The sequence below is a fragment of the Bos javanicus genome, chromosome 7 (genome assembly GCF_032452875.1).
Source record: "Bos javanicus breed banteng chromosome 7, ARS-OSU_banteng_1.0, whole genome shotgun sequence".
Taxonomy (NCBI): Eukaryota; Metazoa; Chordata; class Mammalia; order Artiodactyla; family Bovidae; genus Bos; species Bos javanicus.
In genome coordinates, this window is record NC_083874.1 from 17,825,186 (window position 1) to 17,853,055 (window position 27,870).

Genomic DNA, 27,870 nt, shown 5'->3' on the forward strand with positions numbered 1-27,870 from the left:
ATCCTCCAGAGGGGCTGCCATTTAAAAACACACACACATTCATATTGGCCCCCAGGGGGAGCCCTCGGATCGAGGACTGTTGCCAGGGAGAAATAAAAAGGAGAGGGGCTTCCCTGGTAGTCAAATGGTTGAGTTCGCCTGCCAATGTAGGGGACATGGGTTCGATCCCTGATCTAGGAAGACTCCACATATCATGGAGAAACTAAGTCTGTGCACCACAACTACCAAACCTGTGCTCTTGAACCTGGGAGCTGCAACTACTGAGCCCCTGGGCTGCAACTATCAAAGCCCAGGCACCTACAGCCTGAGCTCTACAAGAAGAGAAGCCACCACAATGAGAAGCCCACAGGTTGCAATGAAGAGTAGCCCCCACTTACTGCAACTAGAGAAAGCTCAGCAATGAAGACCCAGTGTAGCCAATAAATAAATAAATAAATAAATTTTAAAGAAGAACGATGCTAAGAGAGAAAAAATTGCACACGTCCAATGTAGCACCCTTTTCTGGGGAAACACCTTGTTGCACATAATTTTGGTCTGCTCCAGAACCATTCATGGCACTTCTCTATAGCTCAGCTGGTAAAGAATCTGCCTGCAATGCAGGAGGCCTGGGTTTGATCCCCGGGTCAGGAAGATCCCTTGGAGAAGGAAGTGGCAACCCACTCCAGTATTCTTGCCTGGAGAATCCCGTGGACAGAGGAGCCTGGCAGGCTAGAGTTCATGGGGTCACAAAGAGTTAGACATGACTAAGTGACTAACGCACACACACAAAACCATTCATGGCTCCCCATTGCCTATAGAATAAGAGCCAAGTGCCTCAGTGTGACATTTAAGGTCTGCTCTGATTTGAAGGCAATGGCACCCCACTCCAGTACTCTTGCCTGGAAAATCCCATGGACCGAGGAGTCTGGTAGGCCGCAGTCCATGGGGTCGCTAAGAGTCGGACACGACTGAGTGACTTCACTTTCACTTTTCACTTTCATGCATTGGAGAAGGAAATGGCAACCCACTCCAGTGTTCTTGCCTGGAGAATCCCAGGGACGGGGGAGCCTGGTGGGCTGCCGTCTATGGGGTCGCACAGAGTCGGACATGACTGAAGTGACTTAGCTTTTTTAGCTTTAGCTCTGATTTGAAATGAATCTAGGGTAGGTCTCCGGCATCCCCATTGGACTCTGCTCCAGCTTGGTCTTGTTCAGTATTGCTGTGAGTGGCTGTGCGTACATTTGTGGCTGGCAGGAAACTGGGAGGTACAGGAAGCATTCTGTAGTAGTTGGTCTCTGGGCAGGAGGCCAGAAAGAGGCTTCCAAAAAAAGTCTGGGAGGGCTGAACCGCCTGAAAGGTGAAAGAAAGGTAGTGTAATTAATACCAAGCACTCCCTTTGGGTGCAAGTAAACTGGAACACTAGAGGGCGATAGAGACCTAGTACAGCAGTTCAGTTACAGACGGAGCCCAAACTCACCACTTTCAAAAGGTTACATTCTACTCCTGGGACTCCTGCTTCCATCTCACTCTTTGTAACAAGTCTGAATGACATGTATCAGTCATGCATGCTGCCAAATGCTCAAATTGCTATCTGCTTTTTGTTTCTTTAGAGCTACTCCCTTGGCTCACACTGTTGTATTTGCACAGGAAACATTGTGTCACTTCCAAAAGTCACTTGTCACAGATACAAAATAACCATAAAACTAGATACAGTAACAACAAAAAGTTATTAACTGCAGCTCAGTGATTCTTAACCCAGTCTGCACATAGAATCTCCAGCTGATTTTTTTAAAAAAATTTTAATTGAAATACAGGTGATTTATAATGTTGTGTTCGAAGAAGGCAATGGCACCCCACTCCAGTACTCTTGCCTGGAAAAACCATGGACGGAGGAACCTGGTGGGCTGCAGTCCATGGGGTCGATAAGAGTCGGACACGACTGAGCGACTTCACTTTCACTTTTCACTTTCATGCATTGGAGAAGGCAATGGCAACCCACTCCAGTGTTCTTGCCTGGAGAATCCCAGGGACAGGGGAGCCTGGTGGGCTGCCATCTATGGGGTTGCACAGAGTTGGACATGACTGAAGTGACACAGCAGCAGCAGCATAATGTTGTGTTAATTTCTGCTATATAAAAATGATTCAGTTAAACATACACACACACACACATATATATACATACACATTCTTTTAAAATTTGTTTTCCATTATGGCTTATCGCAATATATTGAATCTCTACTATACAATAGGAGCTTGTTGTTTACCCAGCTGATTTTAAAGACATGTTGGAAGAGGGCAGAGATGCAAGTAAAAAATTGGTGGTTACCAGAAGGAAGGTGAGGAGGGCCAAAATAGGTGAAGGGAATTAAGAGGTACAAGCTACTAGATGTAAAAAAAAGTTACAAGGATGTAATATATAGCACAGAGAATATAGCCAATATTTTATCATAGTCTTATATGGAGTATAATCTATAAAAATATTGAATCACTATGTTATACATCTGAAACTAATATTGTAAGTCAACTATCTGACTGCTGTGCTAAGTCACTTCAGTCGTGTCTTTTTCCAACCCTTTGGAAAAAGTTTATAGCCATAACCTTTACGCTCGTCTATGAAGGAGTCCTTTTTTAAGTACTTATTTTTATTTATTTGGCTACAGGAGGTCTTACTTGCAGCACATGGGATTTTCGATCTTCATTGTAGCATGTGGGATCTTTAGTTGTGGCATGCAAACTCTTTTGTTACAGCATGTAGGATCTAGTTTCCTGACCAGGGATTGAACCTGGGCCCCCTGCATTGCGAGCGTGGAGCCTTAGCCACTGGACCACCAGGGAAGTCTCATGAAGGAGCCTTGGAATGTGGGTGGGCTTAGAGTATGGTGGAAGTGCCTCCATGTGACTTCTGAGGCTAGTTCATCCAAGGCAATGCAGCTGTCTGTTATTTGGCAGGGGGGGATACCCACTCTTGGAACCCAGCCACCACCATGCTGTGAGGAATCCCAAGCCACCATGTGCAGGAGCCCACATGGAGAAGAACCAACAGCTGGCACCAACTTCCTGGCGTGATAAGTGAGTTGTGTTGGAGAGGTTCTTTATTCAGCCTCAGTGAGTTCACGTCATGCTGCTACTGCTGCTAAGTCGCTTCAGTCGCGTCCGACTCTGTGAGACCTCATAGACGGCAGCCCACCAGGCTCCCCTGTCCCTGGGATTCTCCAGGCAAGAACACTGGAGTGGGTTGCCATTTCTGTCTCCAATGCATGAAAATGAGAAGTGAAAGTGAAGTCGCTCAGTAGTGTCAGACTCTTAATGACCCCATGGACTGCAGCCCACCAGGCTCCTCTGTCCATAGGATTTTCCAGGCAAGAGTACTGGAGTGGGGTGCCGTTGCCTTCTCCGTGAGGGGCAGAGATATGCCAAGCCTTGCGCAAATTGCAGATGCTTGTAACATCTGGATAACGTGTGTCAATCATGCATGCATGCGTAGTTGCTCAGTCGTATCTGAATCTCTGTGACCCTATGGACTGTAGCCTGCCAGGCTCCTCTGTCCATGGGATTTTTCAGGCAAGAATACTGAAATGGGTTGCCATTTTCCTCTCTCAGGGGATCTTCCTGACCAAAGGATCGAACCTGAGTCTCCTGTGTCTCTTGCATTGCAAGTGGATTCTTGACTCACTGAGCCAATGGGTTATCAATCATGCATTCTGCTCAAATTACTATTTGCTTTAAGTTTTTCTTTAAATCTACTCCCTTCACTCACACTGATGTAAATAGGAAACAATGTGTCACTTCCAGAAGTCCTTTGTCAAACAGATAAAAAACAATCACAAAAATTAGATACAATAACAACAAAAGTGTTATTAACTGCAACTCAGTAATTCTTAACCCAGTCTGCACAAGAGAATCCTCAGCTGAATTTCCAAAAAGGGGGATGGGTGACCTGGCCCTTTCTTACTTCAAATGAATGAGACCCAAATCTCTGAAGGTGACTGGGTCCCAACAATAAATGTTTAGTGTTGTTCCAAGTCACTCAGTGTAGGGTGGTTTTTTATACGGCAGATGACAACCAGAGTAACTTTGTGCACAATGCCAACTTCTAACTTTGTTGTTGCTAATTTGCTAAGTTGTGTCTGACTTTTTGTGTCCACTTGAACTGTAGCACACCAGGCTCCTATGTCCTCCACTATCTCCTGGAGTTTGCTCAAATTCATGTCCATTGAGTTGGTGATGCTGTCTAACCATCTCATCCTCTGCTGTCCTCTTCTCCTTTTGCCTTCAATCTTTCTCAGTATCAGAGTCTTTTCCAATGCTTCAGCTCTTCGCACCAGGTGGCCAAAGTATTGGAGGTTCAGCTTCAGCAACTTCTAACAATATCTGAACATTCTACCTTCCTCTGAAAGAAATAAGGGTTCACCTTCAATGCCATTCAAGTCAGCCTCAGTCCTACTCTCTCCCTACCAGGAAGTCTTCTTTGATTTCCTTACTCAGGAAACGTGTAGAGATGCTCTCGTGGGGGAGGCTGCTGATAGCGCCCGCCTACTAAGCAGGCACTAAGACACAGGTGGCAGATATGTAGTTCTGGACTCTCTGTGGGTCCCTGGCTCTGGAATATACTGAACATGGGACATTGGACATTGGACAATGCAATAACCTCATCTGAGCTTCAGTTTCCTCACCTGTAAAATGGGGGCAACGACACCTACCTCTTCATATTGTGATGATTAAATGAGTTTAAAATTCATCCTCTGGAGCTTGTAGATAGCAGGTGTTGGCCAGGATATGGCCATACTAATGAGAAAACGGAGCAGCACTCTGCTTACCTCCTCGAGGAAGGAAAACAGTTGTTCAGTTTTAGGCAATGGATGCTTTTTTTTTGACTGCACTTGACTGTGCTGTGCAACTTGTGGGATCTAATTCCTGTACCAGGGATTGAACCCAGGCCCTTGGCAGTGAGAGCATGAAATTCTAACCACTGGACCACCAGGGATTCAACATACTTAACATTTTAAAATTACTTTACTATTCTAACTTTGAATGAATGAATGAATTTTTATCTGCTCTGGGTCATTGATGCTTCGAGTGGGCTTTCTCTAGTTGTGGTGAGTGGGGGCCACTCTCTAATTGCAGTGCGTGGGGTTCTTGTTGCACTGGTTTCTCTTGTTGCTGAGCACGGGCTTTAGGGCACAGGCTTAAGTACTTGTGGCACAAGGGCTTAGTTGCTCCTCAGCATATGGGATCTTAGTTCTCCCAACCAATGATCAAACTTGTGTCCCCTACATTGGCAGGTGACTGTTAACCACTAGACCACTAGGAAGGTCCCAACATGTCTACTTTTCATTATAGAAGCTTCCCATATACAGAAAAGTATAGAGCTCAGTTTGATGAAATCCCGTATGCCTGTCACTTAGATCGAACAGTTCTTACATTTGCCATATTTTCATCGTCTAGTTTTTAAATTAACGTGTTTTAAAGGCAATTAGCCTGGTGGCATTTTAGCCCTGTGCAGCTTTAAAAAGTAAAGAATTTTTCCACACAACTGTAATTCCATGATCACACCTAACCAATTACAAGTTGAAATATAAGCCAATTCAAGTTCAAATTTCCCCAGTGACACAGCTGGTTTGTTCAAAGCTAAGATCCAATGAAGGACCTTACATTGCATTTGGTTGTGACACCATCTCTTTGAATTCTGAATGGTTCTCATGTCTTTTCTCCCAGGCTCTTGAGAGTTTCATCTTCTGAATTTGTTCGATTGCTTCTTCTTCTTCCTTTGTTTTCTATTTTTTTCACTGCACCATGTGTGACATCTGGGGACCTTAGTCCCCTCAACCAGGGATTGAACTCACACCACCCCCTGCAGTGAAAGCCCAGAGTCTTAACCACTGGACCACCAGGGAAATCCCTTGCCTGATTCCTTCTCATGTGTCACCTCCCATGATCCCCTACCCTCAGTGTTTCCTTTGTAAACTGGAACTAAAGGTATGATTCAAATTAAACATTTGGGGCAAGAATAACTTCTTTTTTGGTGCTGTGTATTGCTCACTGCACCCTAGCAGGAGTTCATCATCTGTTTACCCCACTGCTCTGCTTCTAAAAGTGGTCACTGAACTAAGTTGGCAACAATATGATGCTTCCATGGGAACATCATTTCCCCCCCTCTTTGCATCTAGCAGGCAATCTGTGAAGAGATCATGGTGGAGATGAAGTTATACTCTCCAGTTTCCCATGGACTTATCAGTTAATCATTGTAGTATTCATGGTCAACTCTCGTCTGCAATGATTAGCTCATTAGGGGTTTCAAAACATTGTTGTCCCCCCCCCCCCCGTCATCCTTTTATTAATAACATTATTATTGGTTGGCATCATTGTTTAGCATTATTGTTGCTTATTTTCTCAGTATGACCTCCAACCTCCCCCCCACCACCATCCAAAAAAACCCCCAGGTAGCCCTGCCGTAGATTTAAAAGTATAGTGTTACTATGTACTATGTATGACGCTGGCTCTCTTCACAGTTCTTTTCTGGGCTTCCTTTCATTCCAAAGTAACTGATTTTCCGACGTCGCTCTTTATCGCAAAGCACCGGCCACACAAACTAATAAATACTTTGAGAGCATGCTCAGTCGCCTCCGACTTTTTGCGACCCTGTGGATTGAAGCCTGCCAGGCTCCTCTGTCCACGGGATTCCTCAGCCAAGAATTTCCTCCCCCAGGGGATCTTCCCGACCCGGAGATGGAACACATCTCCTTGCATTACCAGGTGGATTTTTAAATTTTTACCACTGAGCCTGACACTTAAATGAGAAATGGGGGGGGGGGGGGGGCGGGTACCCAAACAAACAAAAATCTCCCGATTTTTAATCTTATAGAAGGAATTTAAAATAATTGCACAAGGGACCCCAAATCGCAGGTAGAAGTCCTAATGTCCAAAAGAAAAGTGGCTTACAAGATCATGAAAAAGACGGGGTGATACGTTTATGTCCGATCTAAACACAGTTTACAAGTCACAGTGAAGGTATATACCCATATATTCATGGGTAAATTAAGAATCGGTTTTTGGAGGGATTGGCATGGGAATAAAATGAGAATGTCTTGGTTATGTCAATGTAGCCGGTATCAGATTTGTATCATTCAGACTAGCATGAACTATCATCAAAAGGTACTGTGATAGTCCCCATTTTATTGATGCAAGAAGGGAGTGAATCATGAGAGAGATCCAGGATTGTAAAATTAATCTGTAGTACCAGAGCCCAGGGCTCATTCCATCACACAGTAGCAACACGTGGCCAGGAAACAAAAATGTCCCTGGGGATGCCTCTCCAGCGTTCCAGCCGCCAGCTCAGCTCGGGCCCAGGGAGGATCGGGCCCCAGGGATGCTCGGGCCACCGGGCAGCGCCCCCTGCGCACCAGTGCGCAGGCGCGGCGCGCTTGTCCCGCCCCCGCCCCCCTCCACGTGCGGCGCACACCTCGCGCTCCCTTCTGCTGGGCTCGCCTCGCGCCTCCCTCCCTCCCTCCTCCCGCCCCTCCGGTCCGGGCTTCCCATTGGCTGCGGGCTTCGTCCCTCCGACCGCAGCCCGGCAGGCCCCCACCAGGTCGGAAGTCCCACCCCACAAGTGGCTGTCCGTATCGTCGATTGGCCCAGACGTCTGTCAGTCCGGGCGGCTGGCCCGAGTCGGCGGCGGGGGCCCGCGGTCGGTGCGCGACCCGGGCTGGCGGTGGTTTCCGGTTCCGCGGGGCTGGCGGGCGGGCGGGCGGCCGTGAGCGGCGGCGGCGGCGCCTGACAGACAATGAGGGCGGCGGGGCGGCGCTGAGCGGCGGCGGCGGCGGCGAGCAACGCGGGGCCCGGGGGCGGGGCGGGGCGCCAGCCATGGACAATCAGGTGAGGAACGGCCGCGCCGCCCCAGCGCAGCCCGCGCCGCCCGCCGGGCCCCCTCCCTCCCTCCCTTCTTCCCTCCCTTACCCGCCCGCCCGGCCCGGCCCTCCTCGGTCCCGGCCTCTCCGTTCCCGCTCGGCGCCCGCCCGCCCCGCTTTGTGCGCGCCCACCGCTCCCCCGGGCCTTTATGTGGGGCGGGGGCGCCCCTCCCCCATCCGCGACCCCCACCTGGTTACAACGCCTCAGACTCCCCTGTGAATCTCGGTCCCTCGCTGCCCAGAGCACCCTGGGATGGCCTTCGCAACCCCGGCCCGGCCCAGATCCCCGTGGGACACCTCTTGTGACCCCACTACAACCCAGACCCCCTGGGACCCTCCTCGGGACCCCAGCCTGGCCCGGATTACCTTGGGACACCCCTTGCAACCCCAGTCCGACCCAGAGCCCCCCGGGACATCCCTCCGGACGCTGGCTCAATCATGAGCCCCCACAGGCATCCCCGGGATCCCTTTAGAGTCCTTTGATCCGGCCTGTACCCCCTTTCCTCTCTGAATCCAGGGCAGTTGGTGTCTCCTGCCTGCTCTGGCCCCTTGGCCCTGCTTCCTCTCAAACTCTGTCTGTTCTCCACATTAAACCTTTGCTGGGGGTTGAGTCCCTCCAGAACTCCTGGTCTGCAGCCTCCTCCTTTGAACCCAGGCCCACCCTAACTTCTCTCCCCTCTGATCCTGCCCCTGCCTCAGCCCCAGCTGAGCCCCAGCCCTCTCCTCAAACGTCAGCGAGGTCCAGGCCTTTTCCCACCAGGATCCCGGCCTGCCTTGAACATCCTTCGTTTCGGACCTGGGCCAGCTTCCTCAGCCCCCTCTGCTCTGATCACTCTCCTTTGGGTTCCAGGGACCCAAAGGGCTGTCTCTTCACCTTCAGACCCTTTTTGACCAGATCCAGGGACCATTTCTGCTCTGATCTGGAGCCCCCACTCCCTTCACACACCAGATGCCTCACTCCCCTCACTTTGGGCTCTCTTTGCCCCTGTGACCCTGACGCTGCCCCACATTGCCCCCCAGCCCCTCAATCCAGAGCTAGATCTGGTTCCTGGAACCACAGCTATCCTCCCTGCAGGGACCCCCATGTCTCTTTCCTGATGTTCATGGTCGCCACTTCCTTCCAACATCCCCTAGACTGGTGCTGTGACTTTGACCTGCTGTCCTCTGCCCAGCTCCTGTATACCCCATGTTCCCTGCCTTCCCCAGCATCTTGGAGACTCCACCCAGAGACTTGCTGCAAACCCAAGGTGTTCCCCAGCGCCCCCGCCCCCTAGACTCCCCACGGACCCTCTCCCTTTGGTCTGGAAACCCAGAGCCAGTTTCGGTAAACTCAAGCCTGGGACCATTGCAGCTCCCTACATAGGATCAGCTCTCTCTTCACCCTCGTCTGCTGCCCCTGGCTTCCCGGGGCGCGAGGCCAGGAAAGGCGGTGTGGGGCTGTGGGGGTGGCAGCTGAATTCCCCGCTTTTAGTGAGGGCAGGTTGGGGCGTCCCTGGCTGCTGGCGCCACTCAGGCGGCTCTGGCTGGTGAGGCGCTGTGTGGCAGTTGGGTTTCAGGGGTGGGGGGGTGCAGGAGGCATACCCCCGTGCCCATCCTGGCCGCCTGGTGGCCCAGGATCACTGAATCCTGTGCTCAGGGCACCCTCTCACTACAATTTCACTTCATCCTTGGTGTTGTACCTTTCTCTCAAGAGGTGAGGCATAGTTTATGATAGCTGAATGGGGATTTCTGCAGGGTGGGGTGAGTTCATTTCCCTTGAAGGGATCGAGCTTGAGGCCTCCTATCTGTATTGAGTTAGGAAACAAAATAGACCTTCAGTGTCCACTCTTAAGGCAGCTGGACCCTGGGAAAGTCTTACTGGACACCGCGCAGGTGCAGAGCAGGACTTCTGCCCCTAACCCCACTGGGCCCCCAGGGAGACATTTCAGGCCCATGGACATTCATTCACCTTGTGATGTGGGGGGGCCCTGGCAGGCTGTGGTTGTCTCTATGAGTGAGACAGGGCAGCGTTCTGGGCTGGCGATGCAGGGAGACAACAGTCCTGCTCGGGGGTCATGTGAGCCCCCTGGACCAAAGAGTGCCATCCCACCATTGTCTGGTGTGACAGTTGCTGGCAGTTGTGATTCAAACTTGAACCAGAGTGAAAAAGTTGGTTCCTCTGTTGCACTAGCCGCGCCTTAGGTGTGCAGGAACCACCACTCCTGAGGTGCCAGCCACCTCACTGGGCAGCGTGAAGAGGTGACCCTTCCTCCATGGCAGGAGTTTCCACTGGACAGCGCTGCTCCGGATCTTTGCGCATGCAAGTGCAAGTGAAACTGGCCCCAGAGGAAGGCCCGTGCCACCCCAGTCCAGTTCTTCGTCTGGGCTGTGTTCTCATGCAAATGTGGGAGGGAGAGGCCCCAATCTGAGCCCTGTCCCTTCCTCACAGCCCCAGGGGAGGCAGGAGAGACTGGTGTCCCTTATCGATCTTGAGTGGGTGAGCCAGCTGTAAGCAGTCCAGGAGGACTTCTGGTTCGGGATCTGGGTGTGGGGTTGGGGTGGGGACCCTTTGAATCCAGCATAGTCGGCCTTCTCTGCCTCCCCTGGGACGCCCCTGTGAAGGCCTCAGTGTGATGGGGAACAATGGGTCTTTCCCCCAGGCCTGCTTGCTTCCAGAGATTTTGGTTCTCTTGGCCTTCCTGGTGTGTTCTCTAGAACTTTCTGGCCCAGCTGAGAAAAGAGGGAGTTCTGCATTTGGCTCTGGGCTCCCAGGGAAAAGTCATTCTGGTTTCCTTTGCCCTGACCATACACCCACCTGTCTGATCCCTCCAGCCTCTAGTCTGTAGTTACTCATCTATTTTCTTTGGGATTTGATGGTGGGCTTTTCTTTTTGGGCTCTGCAGCTGGTGGGATCTCAGTTCCCCGTGCCTGTATGCTCAGTGGCTAAGTCGTGTCCAACTCTTACCACCCCATGGACTGCAACCCGTCAGGCTCCTCTGTCCTTGGGGTTGTCCAGGCAAGAATACTGGAGTGGGTAGCCATTTTCTCCTCTAGGGGATCTTCTCAACACAGGGATTAAACCCGTATCTTGCATCCTCTGCATTGGCAGGCAGATTCTTGACCACCTCGTCGCCTGGGAAATCCATCTTAGTTCCCCGACCAGAGATCAAACTTGTGCCTCCTGCAGTGGGAGTGCAGAGTCTTAACCACTGGCCACCAGGGAAATCTCAGGATTTGTATTTTTTAAGAGGGAACGTGGTGATGTGTTTTGGGGGGCAGGTCTTTACTTACTTAGGGGTTATGGCTGGCAGGCATATGATCTACAAAGATGGTGGGGAAGGAATGGGCCTGGCTACAGACTGAGCAGATGCTGAAAAGATGGGAAAGTTTGCTGGGGGCCTGGGGGCTGCCTAGGGAGCTAGAAGTGGTGTCAGTGTCTGGGGGTCCTGTTCCCCAAAGGCCCAGGGGTTCCTCCCTTTGCAGAAGTGTCGGGCCTGGCTGCTGAAGTAGGCGGCCGACTCGTTGAACCACAGGTTGAACTGACTCTCGATAACGCTTCGTCTGCTAAGCCCAGACTTGGGAACAGCTTTTTGTGACCGTGCTCTGCTGCTCTGGAAGGGAGGTGTGTTTCTCATGGTGGAGGAAGGCCCATATTACAGAGGAGGAGTCGAGGCTAGGGGCATGCTTGGATCTCTCGCTCTTTCCCCAGACCTTTTCCAGAGAACCTCGGGCCAACCCAGCTCTGAATCTGTCATCTGGCAAGTCGGCCTGCCAGGCTTTAAAGCTGTGTTGTAACGTGCTTGAGAGCGAGGGCCAGAGCCTAACAACTCCCCTTCGTGTCTCCCACAGTTTGTAACGTGAAGTTTTACACTTAGCTCTACCAACTGTCGGTTTAATGAAAGGGGTTAGGAACCACTCTCTTTGTCACCAGGTCCACTGGCTCTGGGAGAGATGCCTTCATCCAGTTGTTCATGTTCAGAATCTCCTGAGGCTGCTCCCTGGAGAACTTTGGGGTCAACCAGCATATCGTCTACACGTTGGTGGGCGTTCCCTACAGATTTAAAGTATTAATATATCTGGTACCAGGCCTCCCTGTTGGGCTGCTGGAGGTCAGGCTGCCCAGCCCCCTGACAGCCCTGAGGATCATGGGTGTATTTGCTTATCCCCGTGGTCCGCACAGGTGGACCTAGTGGTAAAGAATCTGCCTCCAGTACAGGCGATGTAAGAGATATGGATTTGATCCCTGGTCGGCCGGGAAGATCCCCCTAGAGAAGGGCATGGCAGCCAACTCCAGTATTCTTGCCTGGGGAATGCTTTGGATAGAGGAGCCTGGTGGGCTACCGTCCATAGGATCGCAAAGAGTCGGACACAACTGAAGGGACTTAGCATGCACAATAGTGGTCTGCTTGCTTATCCTTAGTGTCCAGAGACACATTCATTGAGTCCTTGTCACTTTGTCATTAACCTTGTGCCCCAGGACTGAGGCTGGTCAGAACCAGAAGAGGGTGCAGGGGCGGCCGCCAACCCTCTGTGGGCCAGTGGTCAGAGGCCCAGGCCCTCCTGTGGCTGTTATGAGAGGTCCCCACCTCTGGGCAGGTGGTCCCTGCTTGAGAGGATTAACACAGAGGGAGGGACAGCTGGAGCCAGCTCTGATTCAGTGGCTGCTCTGGGAGCCCCTGCAGGGCCCCCAGGGAGAAAGTTCTGTGAAGAGCGTTTCCTTTGCGTTTGTGTGGCTGTGGTTCCGTGGGGCCAGTCCCCCTCTCCCTTGCATCCCCCTTTGTGGCTGTGTGTGGACCACATGGCCAGTGACCCTGCTGGGTCCAGTCAGACTTGGCAAAATCATCCCAGGCCAATGAGGGGTCCTTCGGTGATTCATTCTCCTGGGAGGGGAGGGGATTGTGCATCTGAGGGAATTCACAGCAGCCGCCTGACTTCAGGCATAACTAGGCCACTTGGTAAAGTGCGAGTTCCCAGAGGGAAGGGTGTCTGCTGAAGAGAATTCCCACCAGCAGAGCCAGGGAAATCTTACAGACACTCGGTGTAGAAGACCTGTCTTTTGGGGCTGGGCGGCTGGCTGGGTTCTGGCTTTGAGGGCTTTGGGAAGGATCTGGGGGAGCAAGAGCTGTGAGGTGAGAGGAGCTGTGGGCCCCAGGCTGGCAGGGTCTCCACACCTGGAGGGATCTGGGCCAGCCAAGCCGTTGGCCTGCTTTGCAGGACTTAGGATTCTGGCCGTGGGGTTCCAAGTGCCTACTGCCAGTTGGCCTGGAGCAAGGGTAGCGCCCGGCGGAGGCCCTCAGCCCAAGCTTAACTGTCCCCAGATGGCCCTGGGAGCCCTCGTTCCGCTCAGGTTTTAGGGAGGTTTTCCCAGAGGTAGAATTGTTAACCCCTTCCAGGGCAGGGTTGGAATGTGCCCCTTTGTTCTGGGCTTTTGTTGGAGGAGGGGGTGGTGAAGTAGCCCCCAGATGAAATGCTGAACCAAGGCAGTGACCGAGGCCTGCCCTCGTCCCCAGAGGCTCTGCCGCCTCCTGGGAGCCGAGTCGCAGGTGAGAGGTGTCAGTTGGGGCAGCACAGGCTTGTTAACCCGGCAGTAGTGGACACCCTTCCTGGAGCAGCGGCTGAGGGTCTGCTTCAGTTGCTCGGTTCTGCTGAACGGGGAAGGAGTCCAGGTGGAGTGGGGAGGGAAGGGCAGAGCAGGTAATAAATCACCAAGACTCGCCAAGCTGGAGTAGCTGGCGGGGGCTCAGCTTTGCCTGCCTCTGCTTCAGCGTAGCTCGAGCGTCTCACTGATTCAGTGATTTTTTCCCTCCTATCGTGGCCCCAGATCTGTGTGATTCTACCATCTTTACTTCTCAGAAGATTCCTGCACTTGAAGGAAACCCCCTCTCCTGGGTGCAGCGGTGCATAGCATGGTCCTTGGCCCCTGGGGTCTGGGGTTGTTGAGGCTGAGCTGGCGCCAGCCCCAGAGGGCAGAGATGCTGCCGGGGCCCAGGCAGGGCTTTGGGCATGGCCCGCCGGCAGCAAAGATTACCCATCGCGCTTCAGAACCTTCCTGTTTACTTTGGCCTGTGGCGCGACTTTTTGGCACTCCCATCTTCCCCCTCGGATGGAGCTGTGGTCTTCCCTTCTTTCACAATCACGGCTCTGCTGCCTGCTGGTGTGCCCTGGGTGGGAACCCCATGTGATGAGACATGCCGGGCGTGCAGCCGAGGTGGGAGCAGGGTTGTGGATCTCTGGCCAGGTGAACAGCAGACCTGGGATTTAGTTCTAAAGTACCGGAAGCTGTTCCCAGGGTCTCGTCGTCATGATCTGGCTTCGCACCTGGAACCTTGCCGGCAGTCCAGGGATTGTCTCCTGACTTCTCAGCCTTAGAACAGGTTGGAGAGAAAGGCAGAGTGTGTTATACACTCGTGTATAGGGTACGTGAGGCAGAGTGTGTTACACACTCAGTATAGGGTGTGGGGGGTGATTATGGCCTATTCGGGACCATGTAAACATCACTGGGATTTGTTTATCTTGAACGTTGCCCATAAGCAGTGCTCTGCGAATAGAAGCTTGTGGCTGATTTGAGCGTGACTTGTTTATCCAGACGTCCAGTCCTTTCCTCCAGCTTTTGGTGGGGTATTTCCCTTTGAGTGTCCCCATCCCCCTGCCACTGCTCTGCCCAGCCAGGCTCCACGGGCATCACAGCCTCCCAGCTGCCCAGGGTCTCCTGTCTTTCTTCCATCCGCCCACGGGTCCTCCCAGCTCCCTTGTTTCAGGCTCCTTTTCTAGCCACTCCCTCCAGTTGCCTCCCAGCAGGCTTGTGGTCCATCTAACTCTCCTAGTCTGCCTTCAGCCCAGACCATACACAGTTGCCCGGGGTACTTCTCACTCAGTGCTGTTTCCCCAACTCCATCACCTGCGTGTAGCTGGCAGTCACTTCTCTTGTGTTAAATCGAAATACTCCATCTGGATCCCCACCCCTCCTGCCAGTGGGCCGGCTCTGGGGGGGTCTCTCTGCTCTATTTCTGAGCAGTCTCTCGGGACTGTGGTCCTGCCAGCAGGGGAGGGGCTCCTGCTGTTTTTACAGCTCACTCAGCACCCACAGCCTCACACCAGTCCACACATGGAGACCACCCTATACTTAACCGTCACCTCGGCCCTTCCCCGCAGGGTGTGCCGCGTAGAACTCCCTGATTTAGGAAGCCTGTCTAGTTTAATCCTGTGTAGTTGACACCTCAGGTAGTGGTAGTGTGGCTCCAGGATAGAGGGTCATTGGAGACAGCTGAGTGTGCTCAGGAGCAGGGTTAGGGTGAAGCATACCAAAGAGCTGGCTGTTTGTGGATGGTTGTGGAGACCAGGGCCTGCTTGGTTTCCAGTGTGGGGACCGATCAGATGGGGCTCTGGAGAAAGCAGCCCTGAGCCAGGGTGTCAGGGATGAGTGGAAGTTCAGTCTGCAGAGGAGTGAGTGAGGGCTCCCTGGCTGTGGGCTCACAGCCGGGAAGGAGCAGACATGCCTGCGTTTGGGGATGGCTGGTGCCTGACAGAACGGGGAAGCAGGGGGTGTGCATTCCCCGTGCATCCTTGGTTCACAGCCCCTACGGTGTGTCTGAAGCTTAGCAGCAGCTGTTTGTGAGCGAGTGCACGTGTGTGCGTGTGCACGGCTCTGCAGCATCCTCTGTCTGAATCAGGTGAAAACGTGGTGAATCAGGAGCATCCCAGACTTGGGGAAACGCAGGCGGGCGGTGTGCTGAGGCTTTTGGACTTGACTCAGACTGAGAAGGGTGAGCCCTGAGTCCCAGGCAGTGACCGAGCAGGGGGAGGAAGGGGAGGGGAGGAGCAGGAGGATGCTGGTGGCGGGGTCTAAACGGGTAAAAGAGGCAGGCACCAGAGGGGCTGTGGCCCCTGGGGATGCTCGGGGTCTGGTAGTGAGAAAGAGGGCGGAGGACACAGAGAGAGGCTTCTGGTCCAGGCCCAGGCTGCCAAGCCCAGCGGGGGAGTCTCCTCCAGGATGTGTGGGATCTGGCGGCCCGCGTGCCCCTGGTTATCTTGGCACTTAGAAGCAAGTGTCCACTTGGCCTCTGCCTTCTTTGTAATGTTCTTGGTTTTGATACTAGGTATCAGGCTTTGTGTGAAGGAAGTTCGGGGAGGGTTTTCCAGGCCAGAGTGGTTTGTGCAGTGGGTCCCTGTCGGCGCTTCAGAATCTGTGAAGTGTGGGGGCTGCTCCCTTAGTGGGGAGAGGCCAACGTGTGTGTGAAGAGGGAAGTCTGGTTGCCGAGGCTGTGGCCCACCTGCACCTGTCCCCAGGTGGTTTCTTTCTTGGCCCCCTGCCCCTCCCCCCATTCTCACCGCAAACCATCATTGGCGTGGGTGACTCGGGTGACCCTCAGGGTCTCTGTTCTCTGGGAAGCACTCTGTGGGATGATGGATGACGACAGGGCTTTAATCAAGGACTGGCATGGGTTGACCAGGACAGCAGAGTGGCCCTCGGATGACCCCCACACACGGGCCTGAATCTCCATACAGTAGAGCCATCTCTCATGGCCACGTAGCAGCTCAGTCTCAGAGCCTTGGTTGCCTCACTTGTAGAGTGAGGTACAGCCCACTCTTCATTTGATGTGTTCCGCATCTGTACATTCAGTCAGTTGTGCATCGAAAATATTTGGGAAAAAAAATTACAGAAGGTGCCAAAAAGTAAAACTTGAATTTGCTGTGCCCTGGCACTGTTGGCATTGCTGCTGCTGCTGCTGCTGCTAAGTCGCTTCAGTCATGTTCAACTCTGTGTGACCCCATAGATAGCAGCCCACCAGGCTCCCCTGTCCCTGGGATTCTCCAGGCAAGAACACTGGAGTGGGTTGCCATTGCCTTCTCCAATGCATGAAAGTGAAAAGTGAAAGTGAAGTGGCTCAGTCGTGTCCGACTCTTATCGACCCCATGGACTATAGCCCACCAGGCCCCTCGGTCCATGGGATTTTCCAGGCAAGAGTACTGGAGTGGGTTGCCGTTGCCTTCTCCGGTTGACATAGCACTTACCTGTATTTACAACTGTTTGCATAGCATCTTTGTTGTACGAGGTATTATAAGTAACCCAGAGATGACGTCAGGTCTGTTGGAGGATGTCTGTAGGTCACGTGTAAGTGCTAAGTCTTTTTACGCAAGGGGCTCGAGCATCAGTGGATGTCGGTAGCCTCTGGTCCTGGCACCAGCCTCTCCCTCACGGGTCACACTGTTCTTTTTTCGGGAGATCTTGGTGAGCGTTACTGTTCCGGACGGGCTGCCAACCTAAGAGCAGAGCAGGCAAGCCACTAGAAGGTGGTTTCCGATGGTGGAGGGTGCTGAGAGGACCACGTGGTGAAGAGCTGTGGGGCTAGGAGTGGGTGCTTTCAGACTGGGTGGTCAGGGAAGGCATCCCTGAAGAAGCAGCTGTCAAGCTGAGACCTCAATGAGAGGAGCCAGCGAGCTGTGCAGAGCCTGGGGGAGTGGGGACCACAGGTGCCTGGGTCCTGGGGTGACTGGGGTGGAGATGCAGGGCCCCGGGTGGGCTTGCTGGGGAGACAAAGCATGTAGAGCAAACACGTGCTCCCACCCCCTGTGACTGGAGCCTCCCAGAGTCCCTTCATTTTCCGGCTCTGTATGCCACCTGGGGTGGGGTGGAGGGCGGATGGAGAGGGCAGCCCACATCCCACGGCCCTGGGCTCTGCACTGACCCTGCTGCTGCCTCTCTCCCTGCAGTGCACTGTCCAGGTCAAGTTAGAGCTGGGACACCGCGCCCAGCTGCGCAAGAAGCCCACCACGGAGGGGTTCACGCATGACTGGATGGTGTTCGTCCGCGGCCCCGAGCAGTGCGAGATCCAGCACTTCGTGGAGAAGGTGGTCTTCCGGCTGCATGACAGCTTCCCCAAGCCCAAGCGGGGTGAGTGCCCCCTTCCCTGGGGAGCAGCCGGCCTGAACTCCTTGGCCAGCGCTGCTCTGCCCCCGCACGGGGGTGCCCCCCACCCCCCCTTCCCCCTCAGCTGTGAACTTGGTTGTCAGGAGAGCCCAGTAGAGGTGGTGACGAGTGTCTTGTGTCATTATTGAGGCTCCGGCTCTGAGGAGCATCCAGAGTATGTGGCCCGTGTTGGAGGGTGGGCAGGGTGGTGTATGACCACCCCGTGAGTAAGCAGGAAGTTGCTCACTGGGCCCATGTCGGCAGAGGAGAGATGCCCTTTCCAAAGCCCCTGGCATGTGGGGCCGGACCAGAAAAGGGAGGCGTACCTCCCCTGCCTCCTCCCCGTTTCCCCCTCAGGCTGTGAGGCACAGGAACTTGCCCAGGGTGCCGGGTTGGAGGCCGCTTCCTGGAGAATTTGATGGGGAATTGGGGAGCTCTGTGAGGTCGGGGCCTGTCTGCCGTGTCACCATTTGGTACCCTGTGTGAAGCCTAGTATGTCACAGGGGTCCCATAAATAGTCCTTGAATGGATGTGTTGATAAAGGAACAAAGGACCCTGTGCTCCAGAAGGGCTTTGGGAAAGGGAGAGCCGCTGCCGGGCTGCAGTGGGGCCAGAGGGTTGGGGGTGAGGCTGTGCTGGTGAGATAAGAGTATGGAGCCTGTCCTGGGACCCACTGGGGCCTGGGCCAAGGCCAACAAGTGTCTTACTGTCCAGCCAGGAGGTGACGTGTGTCACAGAAGTAGACACTCCTGGTTCAGGGGGGACGGCAGCTCCAGATTCCTAGTGGCGTAGTGGCCATTGTTCTTCCTTCTGGATTCTTCCATCAGCTTTCAGCTCTTCCTTTCCTTCATTTCTCCTTTCCTGACTTTTCAGTTCTCTTCCTTCTTTCCTCTCTGAGCCTCTTGGAGAGAGCAGATCGGGCTCCTGATAATAGCAGATACCTGGAAAGCACCTGGTAGTAATAGTAGTAATATAATAATGCAAAGCACCTGGTAATAATAATAATACTACATGTCACTTATCAGGCACGTTTTGCTCATAAGCTCTTTTTGTTTGCCCCACAACCCTCTTTTACAGAAGAGGAAGCAGGCTCAGGGGTCTGGATAAGCTGCCCGAGCTTTAAAGCAGGGGTCCACACGGCGTGGGCCGGGTCTGCAGGTTTTGATTGACGCTTGGTCACTCCTGTTCATTCCTCGGTCACTGACTGTGCCATGGAGCAGCAGAAGCCGGGCTGCCTCCTCCTGGCCGGGCGCCTGCTTTCCCTCTGCCGTCCAGTCCCCTTCTCTCCCAGTGGTGATTCCCGTCCACTCACAGAGACCGTGACGTTGGCAGGGGTGGTGGTGCCCAGGATCCCCTTCCATGTCTCTGTGTGGAGACTGAGCTCCCAAGAGGCCTGGTCACCTATTTGTGGTCACGTGGAAGTGGCACATTCTCCAAGCTCCCAGTGTCTGAAAAATGGGTTCTGGGTGAAGCATACTGTTTTGCAGAGGCAGTTTGCAGTCAGAGTTGAGTAGCTGAACCGTCCTTGTTTGCGAAGCCTATGGGTGTAGCCTCTATATAGACGGCAGCTGCATCATGTGGTGGTGGTGGTTGTCACTAAGTCGTGTCCGACACTTTGCGACCCCATGGACTGTAGCCCCCCAGGCTCCTCTGTCCATGGAATTTCCCAGGCAAGAAGACTGGAGTGGGTTGCCATTTCCTTCTCCAGGGGATCTTCCCGACCCAGGAATCGAACCCATGTCTTCTGCCTTGGCAGGTGGATTCTTTACCGCTGAGCCACCCTGCATCACATGAATTAGATGGTGGATGCCTGCTTGCCATTTGTTTAGTGATCAGGGAAAAACAGATAAGGTGAAGCAGCCAGTGAATTCCTAACAGGACTCCAGCCTCTGAAGTTATACTTTATTTGCTGAAAAAGTGTCTTTTAAATCAGAATATACACCCTGCACAGACCCAGCAGGAATGAACCTGGTGGGCATCTCCACCTCCCAACTCATCAATGGTGGTCCCACCCCAGGGGCAGCCTTCTAGTCCTTTCTGGGTTGTGTCCCTTCCTTACCACTTTAAAGCTGTAGAAGCGAATTCATTTCTTATTTCTAGATTTTTCACTTGAAAAATTTATTAACTTTCTAACCTGAAAGCTCAGACTCTTTCCTAAGCTTCGCCCCCTCGCATCCCCGCCGAGCGAGGGGTTTGCATTTGGCCACAGTTTGCTGCTATATCTCTGGGGCTGAAAGGATACAGTAGATGCTTTCTAAATGTTTGCCAAGAGAATGGATGGGTTCTCCAAAGCTGTCGGCTTTGGCCAGGGTCTCCTGACTTTCCACTTAGGAAGAGAAGGGCAGGAGCAGCCTGTCTTCCTTGACCCTTATGCCCTTTCTGGGAGCTACACTCAACTTGGTTAAGGTTGTTCCACTTCAGGTTAGAGAGTAAGTCTAGAAGTCGGTAACTGTGAGGGTCATTGACTATATTGATGCTCTCCACCGTCGGGATGGTTCTCTCTGAACTCTGGGCCACTTGCTCCAAGGAGAATGCTCAAGGTCATGCCAAGGTCAGATAGGATCTTTTTTGTCATCCATGCTTAAAACTTGGCCCCGTTTTGGGACTTCCCTGCTGGTCCAGGGGTTAAGAATTCACCTGCCAATACAGGGGACATGGGTTTGATCCTAGATTTGGGAACTAAGATCCCACATTGTTGTTATTTATTTGCTAAGTTCTGTCTGACTCTTTGCAACCCCATAGACTGTAGCCTGCCAGGCTCCTCTGTCCATGGGATTCTCCAGGCAAGAATACTGGAGTGGGATGCCAGTTCCTTCTCCCAGGGATCCTCCCAACCCAGGGATCGAACCCATGTCTCTCATGTCTCCTGCATTGCAGGCAAATTCTTTACTGCTGAACCACCAGGGAAGCTTAAGATCCCATATGCCATGGGGCAATTAAGCGTGCATGCAACAACTAGAGAGGCCATGTGCCTCAACTGGAGAGGCTCCCTAGTGCGCAGCTGGAGAAAAGCCCTCATGCTGCAGTAAAGACCCAGCTCAGCCGAAAAAAGAAGTTTGGCCCCATTTACTTGGCTTCGTATTTGGCCTGTGGCTTTGTGAACACCTTTTGCTTCTTCCTCCCCATCCCTGCATTTGTCTTTTTCATCAGAGGTGCTTTGCCTTTTTCTCCATACCCCCATCATTTCATTTATTCAGTGGAGACTCCCCTCTTCCTCTGGATATTTCATTCCAGCCTCTTCCTCTTCTGATTAGAACTGGCTCCTCTCCAGACCACCTCGTTAGCCATCACACTGGGACTTACTTTACTTTTCTCCTCAGGGATTCACCTAACACCCTGTGTTTTTGTTCATTTTCCTGTTTTACTGGAGTAATTTATCCAGAAGTTTCCCAAGGAACTAATTACTGAAGCAATTTCTGAAGAAAGGTGTGTAGGGAATAAAGTCTTAGTGTATCTAGAGTGGCCTGTTCTGGCCCCACGCTTGAGTGCTAGTTGAGCTGGGTGTAATGTTCCAGTTGGAGAGTGACTACCATTCAGAGTTTGAGCGTGTTGCTTTGTCATCTTTTGAGGAACCTGATGTTGTGGGTTTCTCATTCTGTTGCAGGTGATGTGTTTTTTAATGTTTTTGTCTTTTTTCCAGAAGGACTTAAGATGGTTTTTATGACCTTTCTGGGGACTTCTTTGGTTTGTTTGTTCATCATATTGAATCTTTGTTGGTTCATTTGTTCATCATGTTGGACATTTGGTGCCCTTCATTTTAGTTCTGGAAGGTTCTCTCCTATTTTTTTTCCTATCTGTTTAATTTCTGTTTTCTCTTTCTAGAAAGCTTGTTATGTAAATTCTCTATGTTTAAGTTTTCTCATCTGTAAAATGGGAACAAGTGCATTTGGCTCACAGTGTTGTTGGGAGTTGATGGTATAAGATTATGGGAATACTGCCTGGCACACAATAGGTGCTTTATGAATATTAGCTGCTGTTGACATATGTTTAATTCATGGGGTTGTTTTTGCACCTCTCACCTTTTCTTAAAAAATTTTTTTTATCCCTACATTCTGGGAGATTCTGTTGACTTCATTTTCTGGTCATTCTGTTGAATTAAACCACTGTAAATACTGTATTTGTAATGTCTAAGAGCCCTTTCTTACTCTCTAATTTTCATTTTTGAAAGTATCTTATTTTCATTTGTCGAGCTTATCTTCCCTCGGAGGACATTGACTTTGGTTTTTTTCTTTCCTTTTACCAAGTTCCCTGGGAGAAGCTAAGGTGGCCTCGAGGGAGCATGGGACAGCCTGGATCCTGAGCTGCGGGATGCCAGGCGGTGCAGGTTTCAGAGGGAATGAGAAAGTGGTATGGTGTGGGCTGCATGTGACGTGCCCAGCCAGCACCCACAGAGGATGACCAAAGAGCAGGAGACCTGATGGAATAGGGATTGGGGCTGATGTCAGCCCCACAGAGTTCCTTGCCTGTTGTCCCCTCGGCAGGGCTACTCCTGACTTCTGGGTGGGCTGACTATCCCACTGAAGGTGACTTGCTCCCTCCTGGGGACCAGAGGCATGCCCTGGGCTTCTGTCACCAGCTGGGCACCCGACACCGAAGACGTGGATAATGAATGAATGCAGCATTTGGTGGCAGTAATGACTCACATTCATGCCCCGAGGTCAGGTGACAGTGTTCTTGGTGCTCAGCTTAGGAGCTGGCCACTGGTGCCACCAGGACGCTCTGCTGCGGTGGGTGCTATGGCCGGGTCATGACTGCCCCCTCGCCCCTGGCGGGAAGTCAGGCCAGCCGAGAAAGCCTCATACCCCATGTGCTGGCCACATGCAAGGTGCTGGCCTGTCATTATGTTCCAGCCATTTGCGACCCGCTTAAGAGTTACAGTCCAGACACACGTGTGTAAAGGTGTTAACAGGTGCAGGGTTTTCTCCTACCTCTTGGTCGCCACAGGAGAAGGTGGGGTGGAGGACATGAGGGGTTGATCTGCGCTGTTCTGTTTTTCCTAAAAGCAGGAGAACAGTGTTTTCCCATTACTCGCGTAGTGACAGCATACATGTCAAAACATTGACAGTGCGTCCTGGAGAGTGGGACTGTGGGAGATTGTTTTACCTCTGTTCTGTGTTCTTCTTGGGTTCTCTCTCTTTCTCCCTCCCTCTTCCCTGGGGATGCTGTGGTCCTAGGGATGCTGTGCTTAGGTGCTGCAGTGGAACCCAGGCAGCAAGCTCCATCTTAGACCAGGTCACCTCCATCTAGTGTCCATGTCCCTGGCCCCGAGCAGGGCCCCAAGTCATGTGCTCACATGGGTGATGGCAGGAGGTGGGCACAGCAGAGACCCTGCCCTGCAGGGAGACCAGGGCTCCCCAGGCCTGGCATCTCGCCCAGGCCTCACTTGCTGCTCTCAGTTGGTTGAACCCATGCGCCCAGTGGCCAGTGCCAGCTACTCTGCCTCAGCTGGTCTCTGGCCCCTTCCCACACACTCTCCCACCCCAGGGTGGTGGGGGTCCCCTTTCTCCTATTCTGCTTCTTCTCTCCCCTGGGACCCCTCTGATGTGGACCAGGCCTGGGATCTCTGCTCCTGGGGAGCCGGCCTCCTGCAGAACCCACTGAGCCCAGAGAGGAGGCAGAATGCGTGTGCTTCCTGCTGCTGGGTGCTGATGGCACATCATCTGTTTCTTTTCAGTGTGCAAGGAGCCCCCCTACAAGGTGGAGGAGTCGGGGTATGCTGGCTTCATCATGCCCATCGAGGTGTACTTCAAGAACAAGGTAGGGTCCTGGGGAGTGGTGGGGAGGACGCACAGCTCACATGAGGTGAGGGGACCAGCAGTGCATGCGTGGCAGGGTAGATGGTGACACATGTAACAGAGACTCCATGTTAGGCGCCCGTGGGTGGAGTGTCGCATCCGTCTCTTCATGGCGGTCAACTGGGGAGCTGGCAAGTTGGGGAGCAGCAAGCCATGGCCCCGTCAGTCATGCTAGAAGTGGCAGGGTCCCTGGCTCAGCTATCACATGCTGGAGTGGGGCCAGAGGCCTTGGACTGTCACCGTGGGAGGAGAGGGGAAGATCTGGAAGGTACCTGGATGTTCAGCATAGGCTGTTGGTTGGAGGCCCTTGTGCATCTTCTGAACCAGAACCGTTGATGGCCTTGGGGGAGAGAGCTTTTAGAATTGTTGAGTGAGAAAAGCAAGTTGTGAATGGTATTTATAGAAAAAAGGGATCATACGTACGAAAGATGGTAAAGGTAATCCGGGTGGTAGGATCACAGGAGGGTGTTCTCTCTAGTATTCATCTCTATGTGCTTACAGTGGAAAAAAATAGAAATCATCTCAGAGTGTTCAGGCTGTGATAACACAATACCACAGACAGGGCGGCTCAGAAACACCATAAGTTGTTTGCTTAGCGTTCCGGCGCTTGGAGGTCCTGGCCTAGGCGCCGGCATGGCCAGGGGAGGGCCGTGCTCCAGGTCACAGACTCCTCTTGCTGTGCTCTCCCGTGGGGAAGCACAAGCAGTCTGTGGAAGCACCAGTCCCCTTCCGCGGGCTCCATCCTCGTGACCCAGGCCCCTCCCAGCACCATCACATGGTGGGTGGGAGGCAGCTCAGAAACTGGGGACACAGTTCAGACCAGAGCTTTTTTCCTGAAGCCCAATACCCAGCATTTAACCATTGTCTGTCTGGCAGCAAGCCTCTGTTGCTTCTCGCAGGTGTGGCCAGCCGGCACTTTACCTGACTCTGAATGCCTGCTGGCTGGGTGCTTCTCCATGCATGCAGCTGGACTGGCTGTGGGCAGCTCTGCCACCTTTCAGGGGGGACGACATCCTGGGGGGCCCATGAGTGCCACCGCTCACTTGACAAGTCGCTTCTTCTGAGAATCCCTGGTGTCAGGGGCAGAGCTCGGGGGCACCGAGGAACATTTCAGTGGATGTGGGATTTGATGGTGGGGCTGCAGGTCACCCTGATTTTCTGGGCGTCAAGGTGACGCCGCTGATGAGAGGAGAGTCCAACCTGTCTGCACAGGCACAGGAGGGGCACTGTGCCCCTGGGGGTGTTGGCGCCCTGTGGCTTAGGGAGCCAGACCCCAGGCGGCCTCCTGCTGCTTGGGGAGTGTGGAGGAGGGCCAGGGCTGGGGTCAGTCCCTGGCAGGTATGTTTCCAGCCTTCCTGCCCTGCGGGGAGGCTGTGCAAATGAAATGCTGATTGGAGCCCTTCTGGGTGGCTGGGGAGATAGAGCAAGTGCATCTGGAGAAAGCGATGTGCATGGACCTCCGTATCTGCAGCGCTGGGCAGTGGGGCTGGTGTGGAGCTATGAGCCCGTTCTTGAGATGAGTGCTGGGTGCTCTCCTGTGCCCTGTGTCCCATTACTAGAATCCTTTGCCCCTGGTGGCAGCTTTGCCCTCAGGGCTGTAGTGGGCAGCCCTGCACTGTGAGACTACCTGGGGAGGGACTGGGGTGCGGGTCACAGGTCCCATTGGGTTCACCTCACGTTCTGCTGGGTGATGCTTATTACTGAGTACTTGGCCAGGCCTCAGAGGGTGGTCACATCCCCAGCCTGCGTGCGGGAGTGCCTAGACGCCCAGGCACATGGGCTGGGCTGCACCTTGATCGTGGGGGCTCACTTGGACCAGCAGAGCTTGTGTTCATGTATGTGTACCCAAAACGGACGTGACCCAGGATGATGGCCGTTCTTGAATTCTGCTGTTTGCTTGCTTCTTCAAGTGTTGTCTAAATGTGGGTCCCTTTGGAGATTGGTAAAGCTCAGACAGGTGTGGAAAAGCAAGGGCAGGTTTACGGCAGAAGCAGCTGCTGCAGATGTGGGATGTGTGTGATCCAGGGCCATCTGGGGAGGACTTGCTAGTCGCTTCTCCCACCGCCCCCCCCGCCCCCACCCACGCAGGCAAGAGCTGCCATCAGAGTTTAGCCCTGCTCACCGTTCAGTCATCAGTTAGGCGAGCTGATCGTGGCTGTGCTAAGCAGTGAGGAGCAGCTGTGGACAAGCCACTTCTCTGGACCCGTTTCTCTGTCTGCAAGATAGATTTCAGTCGTGTCTGCTTCTCGGGCTGTTGGGAAGATTAGGAGAGCTGGAAGGGAGGGCATGTGGTCTGGTCCCAGCACGGAGTGAGCGCTTCATCGTTGATGTCACTGCAGGGTCAGCCTGGGCATGCAGAATGAACAGAGCAGGCAGTCTCTAAGGCCTTAGGCCCCGGGAGTCGAGGCCCCAGGGATGAAGGAAGGTGACGGGTGGCCTCTCCGAGCAGTGGGGTGGATGTGCACCCAGAACAGGAAGGGCTGTCTCTCAGACGCAGGACATTTTCTTGTGTAAGCCTGAGGCATTCTGGCTGCATCTGCCCCTGGCCATGGCACCTGCTGTGGACGGTGGAATTCTGGGTTCCGTGGTGTTTGGCACGAGCACTTATCTGAGGCCGCGTTCTGTTTGAATTGTTGGCAGGATGTTCTTATACAGATAAACCACTCCTTTCCCCAAAGCCCGGGTGGAAAAAAGAGGGGTGGGCTGGGTTCTTCTGACTTAAAAGTTCTTCTGGGCATCGCTGAGCTGTTAGTATTCACTTGCTTTTAATGCCAAATGCAGTATCCTTCCCAGCACCTCTCCTCTGGTTCTGGTTCTCCAGACCCCGTCCAGGTGTCCAGGAGCTTAGCTTTCTCTGCCAGTAGCCATCAAATTAGCACAGACCCGCAGATCAGGGCTCAGCCCCACAGTGTACCCTGTGGCCGGCGCCTCCGGTGCTTCTGATGAACCAGCTGTAAATCAGGGTTTCCCACAGCCCCCTCAGGCTCTGGGGTTTGGTGAAACAGCTCACAGAACTCTGATCGACATTTTACTTCCTGTTTTGGGTTTAGTATGTGGGATGCAGGTCAGAAGCAGCCGGCTGGGAGAGCGGCGGGGCCTGGTGTGGGTAGGGGAGGGACTTCCAGGCCCTTCCCCCCGACACCTGCACCTGCACACTGGCCTGCTCTCCCTGAGGGCTGTGAACCCCATGGTTCGGGGTTTTATGGAAGCTTTGTTAACAAGGCATGAGTCAGTCCCTGGCCATTGTGACTAACTCAGTCTCCACCCTCCCCCGCCCTGGAGCTTGGAGGTCGGGACAGGGGATGAGCTTCTCATCAAAACTTGGTCCTTCTGGGGACCAGCCCCATCCTAAGCCACCTAGGGGCCCACCTGGAGCTACCTCGTTAGAGCACAGGACGCTCCTGTCACCCCATCATTCAGGAGATCCCAAGATCAGGTAAAGAATCTGCCTGAAATATGGGAGACCTGGGTTCGATCCCTGGGTTGGGAAGATCCCCTGGAGAAAGGAAAGGCTACCCACTCTGGTATTCTGGCCTAGAGAATTCCATGGGCTGTATAGTCCATGAGGTCGCAAAGAATCAGACACAACTGAGCAATTTCCAAGATCAGAAACTGGGGTCAAAGGCCAAATGTTTTCCTATGATATGACAGTTGTAAAATAAAATTTTTACTGAGGTGAAATTCACGTCCTGTGCAGTTAAGCATTTTAAAGTGTATAATTCAGCAGTATTTAGTGCATTTGTAATGCTATGCAGCCTCTCTAATGTCAAATGTTTTGTCTCCCCATCCCCACTCTCATCTTCCGGCAGCCTCTGATCTGCTTTGTGTCTATGGATTTGCCTGTTGTGGACATTTCACACAAAAGGAATCACACAACACGCAGCCTTTTGTGTGTGGCTTCTTTCACTGAGCTTCGTGTTCTCAGGGTTCACCAAGTTGTCCTGTGTGTCCATGCTTCATTGCTTTTTATGGCTGAATAATATTCCATTGTTTGAGCATTCTTTGGCATTGCCTTTCTTTGGGATTGGAATGAAAACTGACCTTTTCCAGTGCTGTGGCCAGTGCTGAGTTTTCCAAATTTGCTGCCATATTGAGTGCAACACTTTCACAGCATCATCTTTCAGGATTTGAAATAGCTCAACTGGAATTCCATCACCTCCACTAGCTTTGTTCGTAGAGATGCTTTCTAAGGCCCACTTGACTTCACATTCCAGGATGTCTGGCTCTAGGTCAGTGATCACACCATTGTGATTATCGGGGTCGTGAAGATCTTTTTTGTACAGTTCTTCTGTGTATTCTTGCCACC

General features: G+C 53.0%; 1 protein-coding gene and 1 long non-coding RNA gene across 6 annotated transcripts in view; one reads left to right on the top strand and one right to left on the bottom strand.

Moving 5' to 3' along the window:
• Positions 1–7,259: 7,259 nt before the first annotated feature.
• Positions 7,260–27,870, top strand: part of MLLT1 (MLLT1 super elongation complex subunit) — a 69,457-nt gene continuing 48,846 nt past the window's right edge. The window contains exons 1-3 of one of the 2 annotated variants that reach the window (XM_061422477.1): positions 7,260–7,851; positions 17,574–17,754; positions 23,444–23,526. In XM_061422477.1, the coding sequence (XP_061278461.1) occupies positions 7,840–7,851; positions 17,574–17,754; positions 23,444–23,526 (276 nt within the window). In that variant the 5' untranslated portion in view covers positions 7,260–7,839. The remainder of the gene's footprint in view (positions 7,852–17,573; positions 17,755–23,443; positions 23,527–27,870) is intronic. The other variant, XM_061422478.1, reaches the window with a different exon arrangement.
• LOC133250811 (uncharacterized) overlaps positions 22,595–27,870 on the bottom strand; it is a 31,325-nt gene continuing 26,049 nt past the window's right edge. For 2 of the 4 annotated variants that reach the window (XR_009737424.1, XR_009737425.1), the window contains exon 3: positions 22,595–22,765. This is a non-coding gene — a long non-coding RNA (uncharacterized LOC133250811). Of the gene's footprint in view, positions 22,766–23,836; positions 23,919–23,987; positions 25,612–27,870 lie in introns of those variants that run through there. The other 2 variants (XR_009737427.1, XR_009737426.1) reach the window with 2 other exon arrangements.